Source organism: Quercus lobata, chromosome 2, assembly GCF_001633185.2.
Source record: "Quercus lobata isolate SW786 chromosome 2, ValleyOak3.0 Primary Assembly, whole genome shotgun sequence".
Taxonomy (NCBI): Eukaryota; Viridiplantae; Streptophyta; class Magnoliopsida; order Fagales; family Fagaceae; genus Quercus; species Quercus lobata.
This window is the reverse complement of record NC_044905.1, coordinates 64253181-64268398: the sequence shown is the minus strand read 5'-3', so window position 1 is coordinate 64268398 and position 15218 is coordinate 64253181. Positions and strand designations below refer to the sequence as shown.

At 34.1% G+C, this 15218-nt stretch overlaps 1 protein-coding gene across 2 annotated transcripts; it reads left to right on the top strand.

Moving 5' to 3' along the window:
• The first annotated feature begins 407 nt into the window (after positions 1 to 407).
• LOC115976204 (PH, RCC1 and FYVE domains-containing protein 1) lies at positions 408 to 14361 on the top strand. Of its 2 annotated transcripts, XM_031097353.1 has the most exons (9): positions 408 to 758; positions 2148 to 2234; positions 4404 to 4487; positions 4596 to 4676; positions 4806 to 5000; positions 6688 to 8778; positions 11414 to 11560; positions 13314 to 13723; positions 14050 to 14361. In XM_031097353.1, exons 1-9 carry the CDS (start codon positions 708 to 710, stop codon positions 14150 to 14152), a joined length of 3249 nt encoding a protein of 1082 aa, XP_030953213.1. In that variant the 5' UTR covers positions 408 to 707; the 3' UTR covers positions 14153 to 14361. The 2 variants fall into 2 exon arrangements, with proteins under 2 accessions (XP_030953213.1, XP_030953214.1); XM_031097354.1 differs by lacking the exons at positions 408 to 758; positions 2148 to 2234; positions 4404 to 4487; positions 4596 to 4676 and having other exon boundaries at positions 4913 to 5000; positions 6696 to 8778.
• The last annotated feature ends 857 nt before the right edge of the window (positions 14362 to 15218 follow it).

Below are 15218 nucleotides of genomic sequence, written 5' to 3'. Positions count from 1 at the left end.
TAATACTTCCATGAATAATATAAAAAAGTTGTCAAAAAGTTTTTTTTTTTTAAATCTAAATGAAAAGTTTCTAAATATATTTTCTAAAGCAATTAATTTTTTTTAAGAATATTTTTTTTTTGAGAAAAACTTTGAACACAATTGAACAAACATAAGAAAAGGGTAGGATTTTTAGGAAATTAAAAAAAAAAAAATCCATAAGAAAAGTGTAAAAACTAAAGGACAATAAAGCATGTGGTAAAATGGTTGTCAAATACTGTAGATAAATAGCGCATGTGATATGGAGTACACGTGCATATGGGTTTTGTTTACTTATTTTATACCCCTTTTGTGTGTGTGTCTCTCTCTTTCTCTCTCTGCACGACTTACGAAGTGAACAAACAGTGATGGAAGAAACAGATTCACTACTAGTGCAGTATAAACACATTACATAGAGTCCCTTTATTATAAAACAAAGGTATCCCCAGAGAAAGAAAGAGAGAGAGAGAGAGAGAGGAAAAGTCTCTTTCTTTCTTTCTTTCTAGTTTCTAGTTTATACTCTCAAAAATATTTATGCTCTGCGCAAAGCACCAGCAGAGGAAGCATCTTCTTCTTCGTCGGTACTGCATGCTTAGCTCTCACACATTCTGCTGTTCAGGTTTCCTTGTTGGGAAACCAAGGTTCTCCCATTCTGCTTCTTTTGTCTGCCATGAAATTCTCTTCTAAACATGGGTGAAGCATCCTTAGCTACAGTACCCTTTGACAGAGCAGTTGAACAGGTCTCCTTTGGCTTTTCTTACATTTTTTTTCCCTTGGAGAAATCCAAACAAATAAATAAAAATGATGCCCATTTTGGTTTAATTTGGAATCATTTCAAAATTTTCATCTTGTTGGTATAGTTTTTTAATATTGTTATGTTATTGAATGTGATTAAAGTGTATATATTTATCTTTTGTTTTTTCTATTATTTTTGTATGAAATAATTATCTTTGGTATGTAATGAGATTCTCTGTTCTCAAACTTAACTGAATTCGCAGTTGTGATCACATTGGTGGTTCCAATTTTGGTTGGCAATCACTGGTTTCAAACTTTGGATCCAATTTTGTTTTGGAAAAAAGTAGTTTCTAATTTGTGGATCAACAGGCATTGCTTCTCTTTTCTCTCTTTTTTGTTTTTCTTTGGGGGATGGGGGGTTGTTGAGTCTGTATGATCAGGCATTGCTTTGGCATTATTTGTAAAGATGTTAAATTATGTTTAATCCCATATTGCTGATTTTTATTTTGTGCATTGTTACTGTGTCTACTTGTAATTTCACAATCTGTACTCTTCTTTTTGTTTTATATCCTCTAATGCTGGTTTAAATGACTTAATTATTTCACATGTTCCTGGTGATTTTGAAAATGATGTGTTCTTTTAGTTGCTGAAGCTTTAACCAGAGATCAAATGCTGATCGTGTGCTATTGCAATTGTCTCTTTTTTCTTTTTCTTTTTTCTGGTTGAGAAAATTGGGATTTTCTCTTCTAATATTTCAAAAGATTGTGGTTGAAATTGATAGTTCTGGTTTCCAAAGCTTTGACTTGATTCTTACAGTCAACAGTTCTGGAGTCAGGGATCACACAGGAGAATTTACTTTTATGACAGTATTATGATCATTGATGAAGGCTTCACCTCTTATTGAATGAAATAATCTGCAACCATAAGAGTATAATTTGATGCAATCTCAGTCACTGACTTCAGACTCTGTTTATATGTTTTTTTAGGATGTATTTACTTATTTTCTGACCAATTATTTGTCATTTTTTTTTAGTTATAGCCTTATAGGTGCACACAATAATTTTTAAAAATTATGAAATTGACACAGTCCACTTTTGATCAGAATTGAGAGAGATTGAGATGAGAGGATCTAAAGCTTACTGTTAGTTTATGTAAAAAATTAAAGAGGTGGGGAGGTGAGGGAATTGAAATGCCTTATTTTCCCTCCAATTTATAGAGATGCTTTATTTGGTTGTTTCATTTCTGAGTCTTCCAAGATTTCAAAACTTAAAGAATTTTCATTTTTGCCAAAATATGTGCTTGGTAGAAGAAGGGCATCTGTTAATTTTAAGTAATTGGGGGATGGTTCCTCTCTCTCTCCTCTTGCTGAAACCTTATTGTGCTAGTTTGTGCAGGCAATTTTATCCATAAAGAAGGGTGCACACCTTTTGAAGTGTGGAAGAAGAGGGAAGCCCAAACTTTGCCCTTTCAGACTTTCCACGGTGTGTACACATGCCACTGTATCTTTTTTTAGAATTATAAGAGTACTTCACTTTAAATACAGGTTTGTAATACTCCATCATTAAATAATAATGATATTTATTTGATTAGTGTTAATAAATTGTGTTCAACCAGCATGGTCCTGTATGAGTGAACGACCTAACCAACTTATCTATCTTGTCATAGTCTGCAATCTCTAAAAGTTTGCTTCTTGAACCAAGTGTGGGATTTATTATACAAAATAGTTAGTAATGTCCTGTAACATATCCATACAGGTAACAATGGCTTTATTAAAAACTGACATGACTTAGATATTGCCAACCCAGGAAATGTTCTTCCATGTAGTTCAAACTTCCTGATTTAGAAACACCCCCCCCCCCAAAAAAAATAAAATTGAGAAAGATTATGAAGACAAGAGATGTGTAATAAATTTCGTTATCAGGATAACTTCAATCTGGAGTTGATGTAAGATATTTGCAGAACATGAGATGATGCTGCAACAGTACTGATGATGCTCAAATTTTTGATATGAAGTGATGATGACTCATCCTTAAAATTTAATATATTATGTAGACTTCTGTCACTTCTTTTGTCTGCATAAGAAAGTTGGCTTCTCTCTTGTGTTCTTTGTTTCTTAGTGAAGAATTATTGATGTTACTTCTTGTTGTTTATTATGTAGGAAGTATGTTTTATGCTCTTGAGATGTATGGCATATCCTAGCAGTGCAGATGTAATTTATGAAGTAGGGTTTATGCTCATGAAATGTATGATTTGTCATAGGTATTTACAGCAGAGTCAAAATTTTAGTTTGGGGGGACAAGATTAAAATACAAGGTTGAAAAAAAATATATTTTGGAAAATATAAATGAATATAAGTAATAAAATAAATAAAAATTTAATTTTCACACAAAAATATGACATAAGTATAAATCATGCCTACTGTTAATTAAAAGATATAAACAAAAATATTAATATGTTTCTTGCCTAGTGTCAATTAGAAGATCTAAACAAAAATATCAACATATATTTCTCAACAGATTAACTTAAAAGAATAATCCAATGTAAGAACTTTATGCAGATAATTTGATTACTTAAGAATAAATTAAGAAAACAAATCAATGTACAATCATTAAAAGTTTGACAATATACCTGCAAACTTTTAAGAAATTTTGAAGTACTTTGGATTCTATTAAGAAGTTGCACAAAAAGTCCTAAAAAGGTGATGCTGTATCGTAAAAATAATTAAAAAATAAAAATAAAAAATAAAAAACCTGAATTTTAAAAAAGAAGAAGGTATTATTCATGACAATTGGCAGTTCACCCATGCCATGAACTGCTTTTGTTTCTGTTTTTATTTTTTATTTTTTATGTAGTGATGCCCCATTAAAAACAGCATAAGTGTAACTCATTAGAAAAAAATGTGAAAGAAATTAAGAAATGTAAAATTTTTTGTTTGGTTGTTGGTGGAATATATATATATATATATATATATAATGTTTCAATGTGGGCTGGACCACAAATTATTTAATAACTTGGCAAAACCATTTGTTGGGTTGTTGGGTTGTTGGGGAGGCTGTTGGTTGGGGGCTCCCTCCCCTTCAAAAACTTTGTCTCTTGCCTTGGCAGTGCAGATGTAACTTATTAGAACATAATTGTGGTTTTGCTCTACATGGGTTCTCGTATACCAGTGTAATGCAGGCCAACCAATATAAGAACCATAAACCTTAGTAAGACATATAAACTAGGGTTAATTAATTGTCTCATACATTTGATAATTTAATGATATGCAATAACAATATAAAATTGATATGCTATAACAAAATACAATTCATTGAAGTTGAAATGAAATGTTATGTTAAAAAAAAAAAAAAAAAAAAATCAAGCATGCTTTTAACTTTTTAGTAGTTAAGCATACTTTTTGGAGGAACAGAGGAAAATAAAGTTGTAATGCTAGTTTTCCTTTTTGGCCTAAATCATTTCTGTATGATATTTGTGGTACTCTAGCCAAAACTAAAACATCCAATTCCCATGCAAAACACCATAAAAATATGATTATCATGTTGTTTCATCTTATTTACTTCACACACACACTCTCTCTCTCTCTCCCCTGCTTCAAGTAAAATTTTGTTTGTCGTTGATAATCAGGACTTCTATTTGTTTTTGGATTTCAGGATGAGAAATACTTGATTTGGTATTCCAGCCAGAAGGAAAAACAATTAAAATTGAGCTCTGTTACTGACATAATTTCTGGACAGGTATGTTCAAAATGCTAATGGGTATTTGTTTGTCTTGGTTATACTTTGATTTTTGGGGATTAAATATTTCCCTATTCATTATTCAAACGATAACTCCGCTTGTCACAGGTAAGCTTTCAGAGGCAGCTTCAACCTGGAAAGGAATGTCAGTCATTTTCACTTATCTATGGTGAACGCTCACTTGATCTGGTAATCTTTGTATCCATGGTTAATATATGACAAGTTATTTTACTTTGCCAGTTTGAGTTATCCTTCTTAGGCTAAGACTTACTGCTTCATTTTTTTTTTTTTTTTTTTTTCTAATTGTCTTTTAAATAGATATGCAAGGACAAATTGCAGGCTGATTGTTGGTATGTTGGCTTGAGAGCTGTAATATCTAGGTTTCACCATCCAAGACCGCTAAGCAGTTCAAGGAGCCGCAGAGGGATACAAACTTGTGTCAACAGTCCTGCTGGTTTTTTTCGGAGAAAGCATCATCTAGGAATTCTGGAGGATACAACTGAACTTTCGCAGGTTTTGAATACTGAGCTTTCTAATTATTGCTTGCCATAGTTCTTTCCAGACAAAGTCTTGATTAGTAATTTCTAAAATAGTTTGAAATTTTTAAAATTATGCAAGAAAGTTTTGTAAATTATTAAATGTGATCACAAAACCTATCCAAAAGAAAAAAAAAAATGTGATCACAAAATGTGCAAATAATCCAAAAGATAATCAAGAAAACAATTAAACGATTTTCCAAATTTGGCAAGCTGTCTATCCTAATAAATGGACAATAATTGATAGTTACTCGTTATAATATGCACCTTCAATTGGCCAAGAATTCCTCATATCGTGAAAAACAGTTTGTAATGAAGTGTTCTATAGATGCTAAATTTAGCATTCAACTCCATTTAACAAAGCCCTAGTTTCAAGTCCATATCATTTAGTCTATGGTATATGTGTCTCTTCTCATGGATTCTTTCCATGTCCTACTGGGCTTTCCTCCTATCCTTTGGGTTCCATCAACTTCAGTTTTAATATTGGATTGAATTTCATAACAAGAAACTGTAAGTGAATGTCTCTGACTTGCTCCTGTTCTTCATCCCATTTGAAATAAAAAATTGCATGTATTGATATGAAAATATTTGGTACATGAATCAATGACACAGAAGGTAAAGATATATAAATTCTATAATATTAAATATTAAATCCCATGTGACATGTTGTTTTATATGTAAATCATTCCATTAAAATTTCCTTAATTGCATGTGTATATATACAAAACAATATTGCATGGATATGTAAACATATATGTGTATTATATAATTATATAGATAGAAATGGATCTTGTGTTCTGGAATAAAAAGAAATATATTTAAAATAGTATCCATCAGGGTGCAGCCTAGTGGTGGGAGGCTTGGGATGAGCTATAGACCTAGACATCCTAGGTTTGAGTCACCACTAGGATTTTGGAGTTCCCCTTACGTGATACATGGTTCTGGCTTGTGGGGTCTTGTATTTATGGTTTATCTTGGTTTATTTTTACTTAACTTACACTCCATGTATTCATTTTCAGTACTACTTAACCAAAAGCTTTTAGATTCTAAAACATCCTTTCCAATCCCTCAAAATTTCCAATTTGGCGTTGACTCCACATCTAGTTCTATCCACTAGTAAGGAGTAATTTGATTCAAGGTGAGTAAACAAAATGTGGTAGAAAAAGACTTAAAAATAACATTGGTAGAAGTAGTAAAAAAGTAAATGTTAATTAAGGAGTTGAGAAAGAGTGATTTTGGATATGATAGAATATCGGAGAATAATACATGTGCTTGACCTCAATTAGTCTGTTGAGGACTCAAGATTAAGATTTTGTTACTATTCTTGTAGAGGATGTGAAAGAAGCCTCTATAAGATGTTGAACTGAACAAGTGAGAGCCGCCATGTATATAGAGGAACTTGGGATAAGTGGGGGAAAATGGATTGTTTGCAAGTCACAATAACTCATTTGTCCTCCCATTACTTGAGATGCAAAATAACATAGGCATGCATGGTAAATTAACCAACATGCCAAATGGATGAGTGTAGTTAATTTTTATTTTTTGATATTTGATTAAACTATCTTCAAGAATGTGATGCACAAATTTAGAAGAATTATTTGGTCTAGGCAAGCCAAAGAAGATGACGTGTATCAATCATCTCATGACTGTTATGCTTCTTGAAGGTGCGCAGTGTATGTGGAAGTCCTAGTCTATCACTTTCAGAGAGGTGCTTTTCTGATGGCTTATCGTATTCTTCTGATTGCTTTTATTCATCGGAGTCGATCCTATCAAATATGCGAAATGCAATGGCTATTTCGGTTCCAAATTCTCCGTATATTGAAGCAGATAATATGAACAAGAAAGGATCAATTCATGCTAATGCAGAATATGGAAAGAATGTGCCTCATAGGCATGTTATGCCTTGTGGATCTCAGCAAAAAGAAAAGAACAATATTTTGAAGGATGTTATGATTTGGGGTGAAGGAGTAGGAGGGATTGTTGGTGGTTGGGTGGATAAGTTTGGTCACCATGATGGAATGCAAGTAGATGCTGTATTACCCAAATTGTTGGAATCCACCATGATGTTTGATGTGCAGAACATATCTTTAGGAGGGAAACATGCTGCCTTAGTTACCAAAAATGGGGAAGTATTTTGTTGGGGTGAGGAGAAGGGGGGTAGACTAGGGCACAAAATTAATATAGATGTGAGCTTTCCCAAAATTGTTGAACCCCTTATAGGGTTCCATGTAAAATCTGTTGCCTGTGGTGAATATCAAACATGTGCTGTGACAGACTCTGGTGAGCTATATACATGGGGTGATAATGGTTGTGGTGCTGATTTAATGGGTGAGGAGAGAAATAGAAGTTCGTGGTTGCCATGTAAACTTTCTGGCCCTTTGGAGGGTGTAAATATATCACATGTTGCTTGTGGGGAATGGCATACAGCGATAGCTTCCACTTCTGGGCAGTTATTTACATATGGAGATGGGACTTTTGGAGTTCTTGGGCATGGTAATCTTCAAAGTGTTTCTCAACCAAAAGAAGTGGAATCTCTCAAAGGTTTGTGGGTAAAATCTGTTGCATGTGGATCATGGCATACAGCTGCTATTGTTGATGTCGTGGTTGACCGTTTCAAGTTTAATGCTAAAGTTGGGAAATTATTTACATGGGGTGATGGGGATGAAGGAAAGCTTGGGCATGCTACTCAAGGGAGAAAGCTTTTACCAACATGTGTTACACAACTCTTAGATCATGATTTTGTTCAAATTTCTTGTGGAAGAATGTTGACAGTTGGGCTTACCAATTTGGGTACAGTTTATACAATGGGAAGTGTGGTTCATGGGCAGTTAGGGAATCCACAGGCCAAAGATAAATCAATCACAGTTGTTGAAGGGAAGCTTAAAGAAGAGTTTATTAAGGAGATATCATCTGGTTCAAATCATATCGCTGTCTTGACATCTAGTGGAAGTGTGTTTACATGGGGAAAAGGTGCAAATGGGCAGTTAGGATTAGGTGATTTAGAAGATAGATACTCACCAACTTTAGTGGAGACCTTGAGGGACAGAAAGGTGGAAAGTATCTCTTGTGGATCAAGTTTCACGGCTGCAATCTGCCTACACAAATCTGTTTCTGTTAGTGACCAATCAGCCTGTAGTGGATGTACATTGCCCTTTGGGTTTACAAGGAAGAAGCATAACTGTTATAACTGTGGTCTCTTGTTCTGCCGTGCATGTTGTAGTAAGAAGGTTACAAATGCCTCTCTGGCACCTGATTCAAGCAAGGCTTTTCGAGTCTGTAATCCATGTTTTACTAATTTGCAGAAAATTACACATTCAGGTAGGCTATTAAAACTAGAAAGTGGCAGTCCAAGGCAACTATTGACCCAACGAAAAGTATTCACTGATGAGAAAGAAGAAAGGGGAGATGTAACTCCCAAATGGAGTCAGATGTTGTCAATTAGACAATCTTGTACCAGAGGAAGCCAATATGGTGGAAGGAAGAAATTAGAAAACAAAGGGGAAAACCAGTACCATTCAGAACCTGTTTCTTCTTCAGGTGGGCTGCCACAATGGGGGCAAGTCCCATGCCCTCCCCTGTTTAAAACATGTTGTCCAAAAAATGCTGGAGCAATTATTCCTCTAGCAGAAAATCAGTTATCTTCTGTTTTGCCACTTCATTCTGTATCTGCTGCTTCCAGCGACTTAAATGCAGAGAAAGGTATATCTAAGCCAGATGAGATGCTCATGGAAGAAGTGCAGAGGCTGAGGGCTGAGGTATTTTTTTTTCCATTTATTTTTATATTTTTCTTTCATGGTTGCATTGCATATTCCTTTCTCATTTTTCAGTATGTGCATGAACACATGAAGACAATGTCTGATACCTAAATTTGAAATTACTAATACAGCCAACAAATAAAACTAGTTTAATCTGTATACATCCAGGAAAGTGGATGAAACTGAAAAGTACTGGCCACACCTATACCACTTTTATTTTAGCCCTGTGCACACATTTTGGTCTCTAGCCAGACAGTAGCTTAATTTGTTCGTGTAGAATATAATTTCACTTCAGTGCAATCAAGGATTATGAACTCTGGTTGCATATATGAATGTATAAATATTAAAGGTTTTTGTTTAAATTGCTCTAATTTGGAAACAATATCACAAGAAGAGGTTCAATAATCAATAAGAGAAGTATGCCCAACAGCTGGGTTGTAATTGATGTGACATCAGAATTGTTGGAGGGAAATCATGAAGTATACTGGAATAATAAGGACACTAGGTGAATGAAAAATACATTTGATAAGAGATAACATGTTCTCTCGAAGAAATAATCTTTATAAAGAAGATAGCTTTTTTTTAGAAGAATTTTTAGTAGACTACATATCCAGAAGACATTATTTGAAGAAGCAATGCATATTGCAATAAACACGCCCACCCCTTGATTATGTAATTTGAAGGTGATTATTAACTTTGTTTTGCTTAGATGTTTCAATGTCAGTCTCTTTTTCTTTTCTTTTTTGAGTTCATCCGGATTTTCACCACTTTTTATTACATGTATTCTTATTAAACACATACACACACAAACACACACAGAGATCATTCTCATATTGTCAAAATCATTCATATATTGTCAAAGTCATTCTTATATTGTCAAAGTCAAAACAATTATGGCCACACTTGCACTCTTGCGTCTAATTAATTAATTGGTCTATGAAGAAACATAGTACAAACTCAACTTCAAAAGAATCCCCTCTTATCTTAGCAATTTCCTTTCAAATCTAATAAGCGAGAGGAAAGTGCTATAGGTACTACAAGTATAACTACATAAAGCTTTCAAATTGATGTGGCAATGAATGTGATTGGTGGGCTCATCCACTTCATAAATGAATATTTGAATTGTCTTTTTGTGATTGGTGACACATTAGTTTGTAAGCTCAATCTAGAAAAATTTGAAGAACCTGTGGCACTACTCTAAGCAATAACATTGGAAGAAAAGAAACATAAACCTACATTTCATTGAAGCTAAGTTACTCTGAGATGATTTTTGTAGCAAAAATGAGATTTATAACTAAAAAGTATGACTGTTGAAAACTTGAGGTTCAACTAATCAACTGTTTACTAAATGTTTGATTCAGTGCCAAATATATATGCAAAAGAAAAGCATACATTTAATTATTTATAAAATCCAAAAATTACTCGATATAGAGAATATACTCCTTGGTACCTGGTTTAAGGATCTGCAAGCTGGTCCAATTGCTAATGACAAATGAAAAATATAATCCCACAAAGGGCCTAATGGCGAAAGGAAACTTGTTATATCCGCCCCTAAAATTTGGTGCTAGGCGTTTCTATAAGTTGAGTTTTATTGCTGAAAATGTTATTTTATAGTTGGCATAATATCTACTAGGCCTCTGCCTAATTTCTACTTCATCTTGTTTCTACAAAACAATTTTTATGTTCTGCCCCTGTTAATATGAAATTTGTGCAGGGACATAATTATCTTATCGTCTTGTGTTTTTGTTTGAGTGTTTTTTATTCTATCATGTTCCCAAGAACATGCCATAACAAGGAATGTATAAGGGGCATATGATATTCATGATGATAGGTTGGATATATTGTGTATATGTAGATTTTTTCTCTTATTTATATATATATTTTTATCCAAGTTTTGAAGGCAAAGCAGAAAACAGAACAAAAGGCTTGTATTTGCTGTATAACATTCTGCATGTAAATACTCTCTGAGGAGTGTCAGGAGTTGGGGGGAGGGAAGGTTCCCACAATCCCTCCCTTTAGCAAAGTGTTTTAGACGTGTCCTTTGATCCCATTCTGGATTAAATTGTTTGACATTCCTTGTATTTGTCCTCATATCTTCCTTCTACACTATGTTTTGTTGTGTGGAAGGGGAGGGAAGAGGAGAGAAAAGAATTAGGAAAGGGAAAGGAAAAAGAAAGGGGAAAGAAAATACTTTTTTTATGCGTATTTGGATGTAGAAGGGAAGAGAAAGGGGAGAAATGGAATAAAATAATAATACTCCAATAATTAAAGAATATTTTACAATTTTATCCTTGTAAATTATAAATTAATAATTACATATGAGGATATAAAAGTGACTTTGGAGAGAGAAGTAAAAAATAAAAAAGTGATGGGACCTATGGAAACCATTTTTCTCCACATCTCCTTTCTCTCCTCTTTCCTTTTAACCAAACAAAGGAAAATGAGTCTTTTCTCTTCCCTTCTAAGCAAGCATCGTGTTAAGCTTTTATTTAGATAAGGGTTTTTTTTTTTTTTGTGTGTGTGTGTGTGTATTTACCTTCTTTTATTCTCTTGATTATATGTATATTTTTTATTTTGGCTGTATGGTTGAAATTGCTTTGTCCTTACAAGCTTAGATGGATTTTTTTTCTTACAGGCTAGGAGTCTTGAAAAGCAATGTGAGACTAGAAGCCAGAAGATTCAAGAATGTCAACAACAAATTGAGGAAACTTGGTCCCTGGCAAAGGAAGAAGCTTCCAAGTGTAAGGCAGCAAAAGAGGTCATAAAAGCTTTGGCACTAAAGGTAAATTTGTTTATGTTTCATTATTTTGAGTTGGTTGAATGCTTCAGTTCTGATACATATACAAGTTTCCAATTTAGCACCACTCTAAGCTTCATTTCACTTTTAAGGATGTTTGAGCTGTGATTATATCACTTGACCTACCTATATCCTCTTTCCATCTTAAGAAATTGTTAAGGTAAAAGAATAATATATAATTTTAAAGATCTTTTTATTAAATTATCCCATTGTTATTGAAAGCACTGATGTTCGTTGAGGTTTGTAATGCAGTAACATCAAAGGTCCCTTCAAACAAAGAGTGAAACTATTCCTCACTTCAAACACAAACAAAAATTAAATTCTCATTCAATTATCAATAGCTACCTTAACAAGGACATAGCATTGATGTTTATATGACAAAGCAAGGTATGATGACATCATAGTAATATGTCATCATACCTAACTAACTAATTACTAAGCACGTGTAAATGAATTTGCCACATGCTAAAATAATCCCAAACTTATCTAATTCCGACATGTCTAAATCAATAAAGCACATGGTCTAAATGATAGCTTTGCTCGGAGGTAGGACTTGTCCACAATGGCTTTGCTTGAATGACAATGCTTGCTCCAAATTCTCTTATCACTTTGTGTCCTGGAAAGTTGGGCTTTCTTCTTTATCAAAATGGTGCTGTCAATTGTTATTTGGGCTGTTGTTGCAACTGGCAAGTCATAAATACAGTCTAAAGGGTTTGCTTTGTCTATTTTGTAAAGAAAGCTACAGAAGGATTAAGATATTGGTTACTCTAATTATTAACTAATAGACTTCTTTCTTGCTTCTTGCATTTCCTCTGTTTGTGTATGCATTCAATATTTGTATAGTAGGAACCAACCCTATAATTGTCTCTGCTCCACTGAGATTATGCAGACTAGCCTTGCTCCTGCTTTGATTAGATTGCAACATAAATTAGAAATGGTGACTTGTATCATTTGTATCTGACTAAGATGTTCATGTATATTACATACATTCTTGAACACATTTCTTGGTGCAACTTATCTGTAGCCTATGCTGTTATCGTGAATATAAGCTTTGCCCAATTTTACTTATTCTGCCTCAATGCCCAATCTAACATGAAATTTACGGTAATGTGGTTACTCATATTTTATTGTTTTGTCATTTATATTCAGCAAAGTGCTAGATTTATGGAAATGATTCTGATATAGTTATGATATAATTGTTCTAGGTTTTAAGCCTATCTAGTTATCATCATTCTGGTTTTTTAGGTGGTTCCTATTTTACATGAACAATATATTGGTATAAATAAAATTGAGTGTTTCTATTTGTGTCTCTTCTTTATAAGGCTTCCATTATTGGAAAAAAGACACTTGTTTACTGGCTCACCATAGTTAATCAATGGTATAACTATAGATTTGGGTGCATTTGGTCATCTCATGAAAGTTGAAGGGGTCCATTTAATTTAAGTAGGATTATAGCTCAAGACAAAATTAATTGCATGGGATATTTTTCATGATTTCATGAAATATTATCATTTCATGCTGCTACTACTACCATTCTACATGTGCTAATGATTGCCATTGCAACGCCCTCTTTAAGTTTGAGGAATTTGCCCACATTCCATACAAAGTAAACTGTCCAATACAACTCTTACTGGATAACCCTATAAGCCTTTACTTAATTCATTGATCTATATATTATTACAGTGGGCCCCATTTGTCTTTATTTGAGAAGTACTTGATACAAATATTATTGCTGCAGCTTCATACAATGTCAGAGAAAGCCTCTTCTAAAAAGGAAGGCAAGGACGGAATTCATGTGAGTCTGCCTCAAATCGCGCCAGTATATGCAGATCGCATTGAGGGTGTGCACCATATGATTGTGGCTACACATTTGCCTCCTGAAGTAGGATTATCAAAAGACAGACAAGTAGATAGTCTATCTAATACACCTATTGTATTCTCTGATACATTAAAATCCAAGTATGGGAGACAAATTTGCCATGAAAAAACTAGATCAGTTGAGAACTCACATGACACAAGAACTGAATCTCCAAAGAATGGAATTAATGCATCGAAGCCTGAATGGGTGGAACAGTATGAACCTGGGGTATATATCACATTTACAAGTTTGCCAAGCGGGCAAAAGGGGCTGAAGCGAGTGAGATTTAGGTAAGTGCTTCCAAGTTGATCATTCCATGCAGCTAGGATGTTGTTTTGAAACATATGGTAATGGAAATTTATGCGTGTGTGTGTACAAGTGCTTACATGCAAATCAAACTAATTGGGCTTTTTTATGATGTTGACAGTTATTAGACATGGGACCTTAAATAGATATTTATTGTAAAAACCCTATTGCGAGTTGTCATTGTTTTCCAGTCATTTTACTTTTAGTTTTGTTAGTTCTTTCTGTATTATTTCTCTTGCTATCCAGATGATTGCATTGTTAGCTATGTTTTTATCTGAATATCAGTGCTAATTGCTGCTGTGTTTTGCAGCCGAAAGCGATTCACTGAGAGGGAAGCTGTGCGATGGTGGGAGGAGAACCAAGTTATTGTGTATCAAAAATATGACATTGAAGGATATAGCAACTCATCATAATCAGAGGAAGAGATAATTTTAACTTGCCCTTTATAGTTGATGGTATTGTCTACTTTCTTCCATAGCCAGTGGAGAATGTTAAATGTTACAAGGAAGTTGCAGAGGATGGAAAAGTTCTTCTATCATTGTAGGTGTCATTCATATATGTGAAGTACCTTTGCCTTTGTCAACCTGTGTACAGTTTTCAATAAAAAGCAACTCTCTCTCTCTCTCTCTCTCGCTCTCTCTCTCTCTTGTGTGTGTGTCTCTCTCTTAAAGCTTACAACAAAATTGCAAAGGGTGTCAGCAGAAGAAGATTTTGCAGAATTCACTTGGAACCACTATTATAAACGTTTTCTGTTGTCATTACTTGTTTGCTTATGTGTTGGATTGAAGAACCGTATTGTGAAACGACATCATTGAGGACTAAGGGAGTCTGACAATTGGTGACTGCTGCGATGGGTGAGGATACTAGCAAAAAAAACTATGTCTATGATGACTTTAGTAACAACTGAGCAACAGAATAGGAATCCCACTTTAACTCTCAATGCCTATGAAAGAAGTGCAGATCAAAGTATGTGTCCCCTAGATGGTTCTTCGATTTCATGATAACCCCAACTGTTGCTTTAGACCTTATATGAAAATCTGCTGGAAGAGAAGAATAAAAAAGACGGTTGCAGATGTTCTGAGGATCGATTTGGCCTGCTTCTAAGTTCAAACTCATTCTTACTGAGCTTGTGAGAAATCTGAAGCTGCTCTTAATGTTTTGATGGCCACTAACATAGGATTTGGAAGGGCTTTCCCAGAGGTAAGCTTCCTTTCTCCCTTTCCATCTCATACAAACTGTATATCCAACAATTGTCAGGTAAGATTTTGCTTAGTTGGACATAAACTGCGGGAATTTGCTATGGGCACCGAAAATTCCACAACTTTTCACACCTGTAAGCGACTAAATTTCTCGGTTTGGAAATAAAATCGGAAAGTGAAAATAGTTTCACAAATGCGAATTTGTATTGATGATTGTGTGGTACAATTCTCTGTGATTACAAAAGAGTTATCCTCTGATTCGATCTCCTTAAAAGATTTG

Bases quoted from the DNA above. Each gene is read 5' to 3' on its own strand.
- LOC115976204 (XM_031097353.1), top strand. From the start codon at position 708: ATGGGTGAAGCATCCTTAGCTACAGTACCCTTTGACAGAGCAGTTGAA. The intron at 5,001-6,687 runs GTTTTGAATACT...TGCTTCTTGAAG, and splicing joins ATACAACTGAACTTTCGCAG to GTGCGCAGTGTATGTGGAAG. The intron at 11,561-13,313 runs GTAAATTTGTTT...TTATTGCTGCAG, and splicing joins TAAAAGCTTTGGCACTAAAG to CTTCATACAATGTCAGAGAA.